This window comes from Lampris incognitus, chromosome 5 (genome assembly GCF_029633865.1).
Source record: "Lampris incognitus isolate fLamInc1 chromosome 5, fLamInc1.hap2, whole genome shotgun sequence".
NCBI lineage: Eukaryota > Metazoa > Chordata > Actinopteri > Lampriformes > Lampridae > Lampris > Lampris incognitus.
Genome location: NC_079215.1, coordinates 19,302,457 through 19,316,813, shown reverse-complemented (window position 1 = coordinate 19,316,813; position 14,357 = coordinate 19,302,457). Strand labels below are relative to the sequence as shown.

Sequence of the window (14,357 nt, the reverse complement as noted above, 5' to 3'; positions counted from 1 at the left end):
TCAATGGCATATGGCCGGAACTGTTGTCAAATAACTCCTCTGGCTCACGTTTCCACAGGAAGGAGATAGTCGTAACACCGGCTTCCTTCAAACTCGTTTCGGCTGCTCTCGCTATTTTACACACTGAAGCCTCACATGGATTGCATTACCTTCAGGCCGCGAAGGAGACGTAGGGAGAATGCTTTTCGGTTGCTTGGCTGCAGGCGCCCGGATGGGCCAGAGGGGTCGCTGGAGAACGATGAGTCCCCGAACACGACACCGATCTACACCCACTATCCCTCGGGTAAGGGTGGCCTAATGAATGCCTTACCCCGTGGACATTAAAATTATTTAAAAAAATGTCCACTGCTAAAGCTGAATGAACTGCATGGTTCGATATCAGGGTACGTCTACAGTGAACATCTGCTTTTATAACTGATCATGTGACGACGTCCGACAACAGGAGTCAACCCTGCGTCCCCAGTGTGTTACACACATACCAGTTGGTGTTTCACTGGGCTTTCACAACCTCTCCTCCACCCCAGCAGGGGTCATGTTAGAACCGTCAACAGAACGAATCATTAACTTGTACAAACAACAAAATCAAACGTCACTAACTTGTTTTTGTGGGTAAAGTCACTTGTTGTTTTGCAAGTGTTGTCTTAAAGAAATGTACGGAAACCGACTGTAGAACAGAACTGTAGCATCGTGTTGTAATGATTCCCTTCGCGTGAGTCTGGCAGTTCGTTTTACCGCTGTGTGTTCCATGTGATCCATCTTTGCTCTGCGTGAGCAGCATATGGATTAAAATGTTTCTGCTGCATTGATGCCGTTACAGCCGTTTATCAGCTCAGTGTTAATCTTGAAAGAAAGGCCGATTGTCACTCCGCTTGGCAAAACTGGAAAGCTGTGACGACGCACCATCGACGCAGCTTTCCAGTCATCTCACCGGCTTTTATGAGACTTGCACCTCCTAGGTTTGTACTTGCTCCAGTACTCATACGAGTCGGTGTTAAAAGGGGGAGAAGAGGGGCGTCCGGGTAGTGTAGTGGACTATTCCGTTGCCTACCAACACGGGGATCGGCGGTTCGAATCCCCGTTACGTCCGGCTTGGTTGGGCGTCCCTACAGACACAATTGGCTGTGTCTGCGGGTGGGAAGCCGGATGTGGGTATATGTCCTGGTCGCTGCACTAGCGCCTCCTCTGGTCAGTCAGGGCGCCTGTTCGGGAGGGAGGGGGAACTGGGGGGAATAACATGATCCTCCCATGCGCTACGTCCCCCTGGTGAAACTCCTCACTGTCAGGTGAAAAGAAGCACCTGGCGACTCCACATGTATCGGAGGAGGCATGTGGTAGTCTGCAGCCCTCCCCGGACTGGCAGAGGGGGTGGAGCAGTGACCGGGATGGCTCGGAAGAGTGGGGTAATTGGCCGGGTACAATTTGAAGGAAAAAAAAGTGGGGGAATATTCCCTGATTTATCATCAGGGAATATTGGAGCTTGCTTTCAGATTTTACAATTTGCAGCACACATACATGGAAAATAGACTCCTGTCATCTACTGCTCAATGGAAGATACTTTCATCATCTGTTGGACATGCTGCTTTTGTGTTAATAGGTTACTTGTATTTTGTTTTGTTTTGGGGGGGTGGGGGGGTACGACCACAATGCATACACCACATGACAAAGTGACAGTCATTGCTTAAACCATGTAGGAGGTTGAGGTTGTTGAGACCAGCAGTCAAGTGAAACTCACAATACACTGACAGCAAGCGACCATAACACAAGGTTATTTAACAGCGTTTCAAATAAAATTCCAAATCTTTAAAAGTAATTTGCATTTATTTTGCATTTAAAATACATACATGTACATAATCTGGGATTGTTTTTCATTTAAGGTAGTGGTTAAATTTCTCACCCTCAGACATTGTCCTATAAAGTTAAATATCTCTCCTTTCATAAACACATACTACTATGGGGGTGGCACAGTCGTTAGCGCGGTTGCCTCACTCGAAGAAGGTCCTGGGTTCGAGCCCCGGGGTCGTCCTCTGTGTGGAGTTAGCATGTTCTCCCCGTGTCTGCGCGGGTTTCCTCCGGGTGCTCCGGTTTCCTCCCACAGCCCAAAGACATGTAGGTCAGGTGAATCGGCCGTACTAAATTGTCCCTAGGTGTGAATGTGTGTGTGTGTCGGCCCTGTCCAGGGTGAGTCCCTGCCTGCCGCCCAATGACTGCTGGGATAGGCTCCAGCATCCCCGTGACCCTGAGTAAGGATAGGTGGTTTGGAGAATGAAACTATGATGAACACATCTTATCTTTTGGGCAGCACAGTTCAAAACCATTTGAGGGGGAAAGAGGAAATCATTTTTATTTCATATTAACAGCAAATCAAACCTTCAGAGAATTGTGCTATGGCGTCGAAATTCTAATATGCTTGATAATTTGGGACAAAAGTCCATCTGACCAAACAAAGTTGAACTTGGAGGAGATTTTTTATTCCACTTTAATCCTTTATAAAATAATATTAGTATCTGATAATGACATTCAGTATTTTTAAGATCTATGACTAGTTTTGAACATGCAGATCAACCTGTGATTAAGGTGAAAATGTCTCAGCAATGAGCTGAAAGGGTCTTCATGAGGAAAAAGTTGTTTTTTAAATTTTTTTTTAATATTTTACCTTTAAGAGCGCGAGAAGGTCGCCGGCTGGATTGGAACCAGCGTCGTTGTGACCATGTGACCATTCACAGAGGCGCCTCAGGAAAAAGCTGTTAAAAAAAAAAACGGGCCTCATTTTTGACGCCTGTCCTCTTGCGCCCTCAGGTGGTCGTGACAAACACTGTCCCTCATGAGGTGCAGAAGCTCCAGTGTCCCAAGATCAAGACCGTCGACGTCAGTTTAATTCTGGCCGAGGCCATCCGGCGCATCCACAACGGAGAGTCCATGGCCTATCTGTTCCGCAATATCGCTGTGGATGACTGAGGCAACACACACACACACACACACACACACACACACACACACACACACACACACACACACACACACATACACACTCTTAAGGACCAAGAATCCAACACATACCATCGCCGTTACTTTTACTTCTACTACTTTGATAAAGTTGTATCTGCTTCGCCAGTCAACTCTATGACACGAGTCACATGTTAATTATTGTATGTTACGTCTGGAAAGAGTCGTTTCCTTTTTTACATCCAGGAGGGTGACTAGAACACCACATTACATATTGTATGCAATGTCTTCGTATACTACCTATCAATATTTAGCTAATAAAACTTTTCCTGGGACAAATAAGGCTCTGTCTTCATTTGACCAAGGGGTATAGTCACAAGGCTAAATGGCACAACCACGTATATTGAAATTAGTTGTATGATGTCATTATTTCACCAGAAACTCGAGCTGGAGGTGTAGCTGTTACTGATGCTGCGGAGGAGTGTGAACACTATTTCAGGTTTTGCATAAACCGAAACTAGCTGAACTTCGTAGCACCTGAACCCCAGCTTTCACTACCATTTTCAGTCATTTCTTGACTGGTACAGAACTTTACACTGAAATAGTGTTGTCTTTAAGCTATGTGGTGCAGGTGTTAGTCAGGAAACTTGTACTCAATGCGGTGTCAAACAGATTTGCTGAAGAGGGGCCACTATGATTTTGTCAGTATGAACCTCCATTTGAATGTAATCTCAGTAAATGTCTGCCTTCTGACTGTTGTAAAAGATATTTACTAATGTCAAAGGTAAATTGTGCGCATAGTAATTTTAAATAAAATGTAGGATAATATTTAACTGTATATATCCAAAGGAGTTGAATCAAGTGCAACTGGACTTGGTATATGCCAAGTCCAGTTGCACTTGATTCAACTCCTTTGGATAACCATGACCTGGATGAATGAGAACGTTCACAGACATCTTAACTGTATATAGTTACAAGCATAACTGTGCTGTTCATAATACAAGTCTCATTTATATACAAATGTGGTGTCCTGTATGGACACCTTTCACAAACTGTGTGCCCAGTTAGTTTAGTCTTTCATAAATATGAAATCCTTTACTTGGTAAAGTCCTTTCTCTCAAAGCAGGGAAGAAGTGACGCCTTCTGCTTTTTTTCCTGCAATACAGTTGTCATACGCTGTCTCACATCATTCGGAAGAGGTCAAAGTAACTCTCTCTCTCAACCAGCTTCCTCTGTTGCTCTTTTGCGAGTCCGCTCGATGCTTCACGTCCAATCTGATTTTTCCCGTCTAATTCCACCACGATGAGCGGGGCCGCCGGCTTCTGTCCAAAACCCTGAACTTGTTCTAAACGCCTCAGTTTTGTATTAATCCGCTGAGGAGCTTTGACCAAGTCCAGGGGTGAAGACGGAGGTCTGAGGTGCACAGATGTTAACAGCTTATAGCACGGCTCAGCCAGTTCAGCCTCCTTGAAAGGATACAGCAAAATGAAAATGGCAGCAAATACAATATTAAAGTTAATCTGCAAAATGTGTCGGTTTGTGGTCTGGATGAATAAGTTGAGCCTGTTAGAGCACCATGATAAGTCCACACACCTGCATGATGTGAAAGCTGCCAGGCCTCCTTCCCTTTGCCGTCTGTACAAGTGAATGAGGGCAGAGTGTGTAAAGCTGTTTTTTTTTTTTTTTTTTAAGTGGTCTGAAAGAGGAACTATTGAACAAACGTTTACCCGGCCACTTCCTCAAAATAAAAAAGGAAACTAAGTTCAAACCTATCAGATGAGGGGGGGTGGGCATGTGGACCTCAGCACCACACGGCTGTCTGTATTTTTCATATTAGACTAAAAGGGAACAGCACATCACTTTTAGGAACCGTTTGTCAGCCGGGTTAACAAATAGGAGTGCCACTGAAGTGGGATTTAAATTTTGTTCGTGCCCTTTTTTCATGTCGTGTTTTGATTCAGTTTGCATTAGTTATCAGCAAAGTCTAACGTGTTGTAAGAAACAACAGCATTTATTAGCATTTACTTTTTTTTTTGCATTTTCTTTACAGCCTGTAATTCCTTACTTAGAGATGCACATTAGATTTGCAGCCATTGCCGTTACTTGTGGCTTCAGAACATATTGACCTCCCAATGATTTTTTTTTTGTTGTGCTGTGTTGCAAATTCAAATTTATGTCAACCTAAATGGGATTTTTTTCTACTCTTGTGCAGAAGATAATTCTCTCTCAAAATGAAATGAAGCATCACTATAATCACTGCCAAAGGCCTTTCTACATAGTACGGGAGGGGGAATACCCTAAAGGAATGAACAAAGGTTATTGAAAGACAAGTTTGTTTGTTTGTTTTTTGCTTCATAAATGTATTGATTTTTAAACTTATTCTGTTTCTGAGATTGATTTGATAAAGTTGTGTTGGTGAGGAGAGAGCCGGTGTTATACCAAAATCTGCGACCCCTCAGATTATGTGACCTTCGTTTTGAACACGGCTGTTTCAGCCAGGAAACGGCAGTTAGATACAACTAAATTTAGTCATGAAGTTAGAGGTGGTTAAGTTTTGGCACTGGGGTTGAGATGGTTAATTTTAGACATGGGTTTGTATGGTTAAGATTAGGTTTTAGGCCTAGGCTGGGTCACATGAACCGACAGGTCACACATTTTGGTGAGACACTAAGAACTAAATGTTTAGAAGTTCACGTGGTGTGTGAATACACTGTGAACGTACTGTGGGTAGATACGTCTTCTAAAAATACATTTCAGTCCTTTGCTTCCCACTTTAAAACACAGACAATGTCTGTTTCCACCAAATTGAAGTTGGCAGCGAGCTTCCCCCGCTGCACCCTCTGGCCTTGAAAGAGAAAATGACGTTGGTGCCACAGCGTTAACTGTTTGCACATCACACCGAATTCACCTACAGTTGGATAGACTTCATAAAGGGGGGAAAGTGTAACAGGTCATGCATATGGGAATTTTTCGGTTGGGGTCCTTGTGACAGAAAGCAGTTGCCCTGCTGAAGCGCCCATGGCTAAGATACCGCATACCAAAATGCACCAATATGGAGCTCATCTGCAGCTTCTCATATTTTGACAACCTCAATTCATATGCAATACTGTGTTAATACGGTACCGGCGAAAAAAATACTGTGTGGTGCAGTATTAAATTTAGCAGGTGATTTCTGCCTATTTTTGTGGTTATTTGCACCCAGTGTTAAATGTTTTATATTTAGTTTTTTAAATTGCTAACATTGACGGGTGAAAAAAAAACAAACTTGCATTCTCTCGCCAAAGTTTTTCATGGAAAAAAACAAAAACAAAACTTAAACTTCCATTTTGTACTCAAAGGTCAAAGCAAAGCACTTCCAGATCATTGCTTCACATACCTTTTCCACCTGCACACCGGGAAGACCCACCCCTACTCTGCCTTTGATTAGCTAATCCTAACCCTAACCCTGTGGCAGGATGAGGAAAAAACACAGGAGACGAAGGCGAGTTTGCTGTTTATTCCTCAGCTCCAAAACCAAAACTAAAGCAGGAACAACCCTGCATCAGCAAGCCCGGGAACGTAAACCACGCCCCCAGCTCACAGTCCTGCTGGGTGAGAGGCATAGCCCTAGTGTCTGCCACACAGCCCCCCCCCCCCCGAACACCCAGAAGGGACTCCTGGATAGAAAATTAGTGTCTCACTGGAGGCTTAAGCAGCCTGCCATAACGGCTGCGCCGTCCCTCAGCCGAAACAGTAGGTGAAACACTGTCCAATGTCGGCTGAGAAGCAGAACGCTGAACCCGTGAAGACACTGCCGGGGTCCTGGAAGGAGGACGACCCCGACGGCGAACCTGGGCCGGAAACACAACTTCGCTTGCCACCCTGTGCGCCGGTTTAAGCCTATCAAGCGTGACACGCTCCCTACGCCCACCCATATCCAGCACAAAACCCTTAGGACCCATCTCAAGAACCCGAAATGGGCCATCGTATGGGGGTTGGAGGGGCAAGCGGTGAGCATCATGACGTACAAAAACAAAACGAGCCGACATGAGCTCCGCAGGCACGAACGACCGCGGAAAACAATGGTGAACGGGGCCTGGAACTCGAGTGCTTTCGGACAAAAAAGGATAAACGGCCGGACGGGGTCGAGGAGCGGAACCCCCAGGCAAAAATTCCCCAGGGACGCAGAGCGGCTGACCGAGCACCAGCTCAGCGGGCGAAGCGTTGAGGTCCTCCTTAGGAGCCAAACGCAACCCGAGTATAACCCAAGGTAAACGATCCACCCAGTTACCATCCGAGAGCGCAGCACGCAGCGCTGCCTTGAGCGACCGGTGAAAACGTTCACACAACCCGTTAGCCTGAGGGTGGTACGCGGTAGAGCGGTGTACCTGCACACCCAAGGATCGCGCAAGCGCGACCAGAGCTCTGACACGAACTGGGGGCCCCTGTCTGAGGTGATATCTGACGGAGTGCCGAAACGGGCGACCCAGGAGGAAAGAAAAGCGCGTGCAACATCCGAGGATGTTGTGGAGGACAGAGGGACAGCCTCTGGCCACCTGGTGGTCCGATCCACCATTGTGAGCAGGTGCGTAAAACCCTGTGAAGAAGGTAGAGGGCCCACCAGGTCCACATGCACGTGGTCGAAACGTCTGGCCGGGATCGTAAACGGTTCGAGGGGCGACTTAGTGTGCTGGTGGACCTTAGCGCGCTGGCACGCTACACATGCAGCGGCCCACCCCTTTACGTCCTTGCGGAGGCCAGGCTAGACGAACTTGGAACCGACCAACTTCACCGACGCCCAAACTCCAGGGTGCGAGAGGGAGTGAATTGAATCGAAAACTCGACGGTGCCAGGCCACTGGAACAACGGGGCGGGGACGGCCGGTGGAGACATCGCAGAGGAGGGCAGGACTGCCTTCCTGCATCACAGCGTCCTCCAGCTTGAGCCCGGTACGCGTTGACCTAAGGGCAAGGACGTCCGGGTCGCTGGGCTGGTCGGCAGCCATAGCGGAGACATCCACACCGAGGTGCACAGGACACACAAGCACACGCGACAGACAATCAGCAACAGGGTTGGACTTCCCGGCCACATGGTGAATGTCCGTTGTGAACTCGGAGATTGCCGCTAGGTGGCGCTGCTGACGAGCAGACCATGGCTCAGTCACCTTGGACATGGCGAAAGTCAGCGGTTTATGATCCACATAAGCCGTGAATGGGCGACCCTCCAGCAGGAAGCGGAAATGCCGGGTTGCAAGGTGCAGTGCCAGCAACTCCCGGTCAAAAACGCTGTACTTGCGCTCGCAATCTCGCAGTTTGCGGCTAAAAAATGCGAGTGGCTGCCATGCATTCGCCACACGCTGTTCAACCACAGCCCCCACGGCTATGTCAGATGCATCGGTCGTTAAAGCTATGGACGCCGTGGGTGTGGGATGGGCGAGGAGGGCAGCGTTAGCCAGGGCGCACTTAGCTCCGTCAAAGGCCTGGACCCGTTCGGGAGTCCAGTCGACAGGGTCGTTAGCCTTCTTAAGCCGCAGGGCTTCGTAAAGTGGCTGAAGGAGGTGGGCAGTGCGAGGGAGGAAACGGTTATAGAAATTCACCATGCCCAAGAATTCCTGCAATGCCTTAACAGAGAGCGGGCGGGGAAATTCCGCCACCGCTTGCACCTTAGAAGGCAACGGGACCGCGCCTTGCGGCGAAATGCGGTGACCCAAGAAGTCAATCACCGGCAGTCCAAACTGAGACTTGGCTGGGTTGACTATCAGGCCGTGTTCGTCCAAACGACGGAAAACCTGTTTCAGGTGCGCCAGGTGCTCTTCAGCTGACGGACTGGCCACTAATATGTCGTTGAGATAAACGAACACGAAATCAAGGTCACGCAATACCGAGTCCATCAGCCTCTGAAAGGTTTGCGCAGCCCCCTTCAAGCCAAAAGGCATGCGCATGAACTCAAAAAGCCCAAATGGGGTGATCACTGTTGTCTTGGGCATGTCTTCTGCGCGCACCAGGTCCACCTTAGAGAAGATAGTGGTACCCGCCAGGCGTATAGAAAAGTCCTGTATGTGTGGGATGGGATAGCGGTCATTGGCGGTGACGTTGTTCAGGCGGCGAAAGTCGCCGCAAGGCCGCCACGACCCATCCGCCTTGGGCACCATGTGAAGTGGCGAGGCCCACGGGCTGTTGGAACGCCTCACTATACCCAGACGCTCCATGATGGCGAACTCCTCCTTAGTTATAGCCAATTTTACCGCGTCTAGGCGCCGCACGCGCGCAAAAACTGGCAATCCCAGAGTGGGAATGAAATGTTCTACCCCGTGTTTAGTAACCGCGGTGGAAAAGGCCGGCGTAGTCACCGATGGAAAATCCGCCAGCAAACGCTGAAAAACATCCCCTAATGCTAAAAAGTTAGCGTGTGTTAACGGCCCGGCTCCCCCTGTCTCGCATCAATTAAACGGCGGTTTGCAACATCAACCAGCAGACCATTAGCACACAGAAAATCCACGCCGATAATAGGAACAGTAATGGCGGCCACTACAAAGTCCCACTCAAAATGGCGCCCGTGGAAACAAACAGTCACCAACCTTGTGCCAAACATCGCAATGGACGAACCGTTAGCTGCACTTAACTGTGGGCCACCGCCTTCGGTCGACCTGTCTGTCTTAGCAGGAGGGAGTAGGCTCTTTTGCGAGCCTGAGTCCACCAGAAACCGTCTTCCTGACATCGTGTCCTCAATGAAGAGCAGCTCACTACGTCTGCCAGGCGCCCACAGCTGCTACTGAGCGCTGGCCCGGGAGTTTCCCGGCACCTCAAGCGTGCACGGAGGGACGCAGCGCCTCGCCTTGCCGCTGAACCGCTGGTGGAAGAAACAGAGGCCTCTCCCGCGCCGTCTCCGGGCAGTTACTCCAGCCACCAGCGCCGGGTCCGCGTCCTCCGACGCCAGCTGCAGAGGCTCAGATGCCACACTCTGCACAGAGAACCGTCTGGTAGCCAGCAGCACCCGATCGGCCTCCTCAGCCAAACCTTGGCAGTCACCAGCGGCCAGACACGGGGAGTTAGCCAAAGCCGCGCGCGCAGGAGACGGGAGCTGGCGCAGGAAAATGTGTGGGAAAAGGAACCCACCTTCGTCCGAGCCTAGCAGCGACAGCATATTGTCCATGAGATCCATAGCCGTCCCGTCACCCAAACCGGATAGGGAAAGGATTCTATCTGCCCTCTCTGCGGCAGATAGACTGTACCTCCGGAGCAGAAGATGTTTGAGGGCGACATATTTATTGTGTTGCGGAGGGGCGCGCAACAGCTGCATGGCTCGGCGTGTGGACTGCTGGTCCAGCGCAGCGACGACCAAATAATATCTGGAGTCGTCCGCGGAGATTCCACGCAGGTGGAACAGCGCCTCGACATGCTGGAACCACGAAGCCGGGTCGCTCCGCCAGAACTCTGGGAGTTTCACAGCCGCGGCGAGAACGGCCGCTGTGAGAGTTGAGGCGGCGTGGCCGAAGTGGATTCACACTCTTCTTCTGCTCCAAACATATCACGTCGGGGTCACCAATGTGGTAGGATGAGGAAAAAACACAGGAGACGAAGGCGAGTTTGCTGTTTATTCCTCAGCTCCAAAACCAAAACTAAAGCAGGAACAACCCTGCACCAGCAAGCCCGGGAACGTAAACCACGCCCCCAGCTCACAGTCCTGCTGGGTGAGAGGCATAGCCCCTAGTGTCCGCCACAACCCCACCCTTACCTTAACCAATGGAAGCAACGAGTACTATCCAATCAGAGGCAGCGTTCCCTTGGGAGTTATTTTTTTGAAACCATTGGCTTTGAAAATGGTACTCTATATTCTCATGCCCTGTTTTCTTTAATGCAGTGATAAAGCCACTTTATTTTGTCACTGTATTCTTACAGTGAATTTGTTCTCTGCATTTAACCCATCCTAATTGTATGGGAGTAGTGGGCAGCTGCAGCGCCCAGGGACCCACTCCAGTTCTTCTTTCCATTGCCTTGCTCAGGGGCACAGACAGGAGTATTAACTCTAACATGCATGTCTTTTTGATGGTGGGAGGAAACCGGAGCACGCGGAGGAAACCCATGCAGACACAGGGAGAACATGCAAACTCCACACAGAAAAGAACTGGGATGGCCTGAGGTTTGAACCCAGGACCTTCTTGCTGTGAGGCAACAGTGCTAACCACTTGGCCACTGACATCTTTCAAAAAGTTAAAGGTTTTGCGAAGTCTTTATTTGCGGATGATGGCACAATCTGGAGGAGAGGAGAAAATATTGGCCGTCGTTTCTGTCAAACTCAAAAGGCATTTGACCGTGTTGTTCAGTGGGCAGATAAATGGGGATTTAGGATTTCCACATCTAAAAGTTAATTAATGAGCTTTGCTTCAAGAGGAAAATTGCTGCTTTAAATCTTCCTATGTATGAGAGTCCCTTAAAAAGAGTCAAGGTTGCTCATCCCGGTCTCTTTAATTTATTCATCGAACCTTTAGCCCAAGCAATACAACAGAAGACAGAATTAAAGGGTATATCCATAGGAGGAGCAGAATATAAAGTAAGTCTGTATGCAGATGATGTATTGGTCACAATCAAGGACCCAGGCTCATGTCTGCCTATCCTAAGGGAAATGTTGGAGACACATGGGGTATATTCAGGGTATACCCTAAACATACACAAAATCCAGGTTATTACATTAAATTACACTCTCACACAAGAATTCATTGCAAAGTATAATTTCAATTGGAGCTCATCTCATATTAAGTACTTAGGAGTAAATTTACCCAAAGATTTGTCACAGTTAGTTGATATCGACCATTATGGCATTAACAAAAAAAAGCACCTCAGTGGGTGGGGCTTGCTCCCTCTTGACTCCGGTAACAGAATTAGATCAGTCAAAATGAACGTTCTTCCCAGATTACTATATCTTTTCCAATCACTTCCAGTAGAAATCCCTCAGAAACAATTTAGAGAATGGAATCAACATATTTCTCAATTCATTTTGGACAAAAAGAGGCCAAGGGCGAAATTCTCTACTCTCCAACTACCGGAGGAGTTTAGTTAAGTAGTAAGTGATTACTACTTAACAGCTCAGCTGAGACCCCTTGTATACTGGTGTAACCCTTCTTATGTGGCCAAATGGAAGACTATGGCGTTATCCTCAACTGATACAGCAATACAGTCATTGCTTGGGCTGTGTTGGCAAAGAGAAATAAATACTACAGACAGCGAATCAGTGGGAGATTTTTCTCATTGAAAATATGGGGGGAAGTGGTTAAACGTTTCCAACTCTAAAGAGAAGCTAACCTGCTCAGAAGGCTGGCATGTGATTCTGACTTAACACCGGCATCTTTAGATGGTAGATATAAACAATGGGTCTATTTTGGTATCGCTTCCATATGCAAGATTGTTAAAAACTGGGAGCTTGACAGTTTTGATAATCTATGTCAGACATATCGGTTGGGGAGGCAGGACTTTTATAGGTATTTACAGCGCCATGATTACTTTTCAAAAAAGATAAAAGGTTCTAATCCAAGAGAGATTCCAGCTGTTATTCATGTATTTATTGATGGATAACTCAGAAAGCAACACACATCTTATAAGTCAGTTATACTATGGCATCACATCACTGAATAAGCACTCTACAGACTATGTGAAACAATGATGGGGAAAAGAGCTGGACACTGAAATAACTGAGATAATGTGGTTGAGTGCCTGGAAAACGCAGTTGTCCACCAACTCCTGAACCCGGAGAGACTTCTGCTGGAAAACCCTGATTTGCTTTTTTATCACCCCTAAACAGAAGTCCAAACAAACCGGTACTCAGCTGAGCTGTTGGAGGGAATGTGGAGAAATCATGGTTGATCATGCTCATGTTTTTTGGTCATGTCCCTCCATTCAGACTTTTTGGAAGCAAGTATCAGTTATCATCTCAAAAACCCTGGGTTTTAGCTTCAGTACTACATTCCCATCCTTGTTTCTTGGACAGATCCCTGACGGACTAAGTACAACTGATGTCTATCTTTTGAAGATCTTGCTGGCAGCAAGTCAAAAGGCCATTACAGAACACTGGCTTCAGAAAAACAGTCATACTATTGGACTCTTCATCAATATTGTCAAACAATTACATGTTTTAGAACAGATGGCTTATTCTACTTATTCGCTCCAAAAAGACCTGGGAGAAAAACGGTGGGAAAAATTTGTATTTATTTAGCCAATGAGAAGGATAGCTCATAGTTATTGTAAGTATACTGTATATGAGACATTTTACTTTAGTGGTTTCTTGATCATCCCATGACCTCATGTTTTTTCTGTTCTTTTTTTCTGTTTGTTTGTTGTTGTTTTTTCTTGTTCCTGTAATGAGGAAAATACTCAGAAATAAAAAGGAAAAAAGAAAAAAGAGTCAAGGTCTTCAAATTTCTGGGTGTGTAAATGGATGAAAAATTAACATGGAAAACTCTATTAGATAAAATAATTTGTCAGTGTGAGAAGGTAAATAACATTCTGCGTATCGTTTAGCTGGAGGTGCTTGAGGGATGAGGCAGACACCTTACTCATGATTTATTAAACCATGATAAGATCCACTTTAGATTGTGGGTTTGCACTGTTTGGAAAATGCCCAAACAGAGCACCAGTTGATTGAAGAGAGAAGGCCAACCGCTGCCTAAGCATAAACCAGTGGTGACTCCATTTGTGGCGGGAGTGTCGGAACAGTTGAGACACGTATTTTCCAAACAGGTCTCACTTGCTTTCAAACCCCAAAACATGCTGCACCAGAAATTGGCCCACCCCAAGAATCAGGTGCCCTGGCACAAATGGAGCAATATAGTGTACGCTGTTAACTGCCGGGAAGATTGCTGTGACTTCTACATTGGGGAAACCAAACAGACGCTGGCCAAGAGGATGGGACAACACCAAAGAGCTAACACGTCAGGCCAGAACTCCACGGTCTGCACCCATCTACAGGCCAGTGGCCACTCTTACAAGGATGAGGCTGTGCACATCGTTGATAGGGAGGAACGCTGGTTTGAACGGGGAGTCAAAGAGGGCATCTATGTGAAGAGGGAACGACCATCCCTGAACCGTGAGAGTGGGCCTATGAGTACAACTATCGCCATCTTACTGTGCTGTGATTGCAAACGTTCCCTAATCCTCTGTGAATAGTACACACTGCCCTTGAAACTCTAGTTAATGCTTATTGCAATTTGCATATGAAACCGATTGTTTTCAGTTGTCATGCCACTGTATTGTTTATAAGGGTGGGGATACCTGCAGTCAGTTGAGACTGGAGAGGTCACTTAGACGAGTGATGAAACGATTCTCTCAATAAACATTGTGTCAAGATGAATTGATTCAACTTTCTGTGATTCAGCAACACTTCTCAGAAAACAACTCAGCCTCTGTCTGGAAGGGCATCTGACTGATTGATTACAAACTGAAAGC

General features: G+C 47.2%; 1 protein-coding gene across 3 annotated transcripts in view; it reads left to right on the top strand.

Moving 5' to 3' along the window:
• The window catches only part of LOC130112575 (phosphoribosyl pyrophosphate synthase-associated protein 1-like), a 28,275-nt gene extending 25,004 nt beyond the window's left edge, over positions 1-3,271 (top strand). For all 3 annotated transcript variants that reach the window (XM_056280004.1, XM_056280006.1, XM_056280005.1), the window contains one exon: positions 2,797-3,271. In XM_056280004.1, the coding sequence (XP_056135979.1) occupies positions 2,797-2,955 (159 nt within the window). In that variant the 3' untranslated portion in view covers positions 2,956-3,271. The remainder of the gene's footprint in view (positions 1-2,796) is intronic.
• Positions 3,272-14,357: the final 11,086 nt, after the last annotated feature.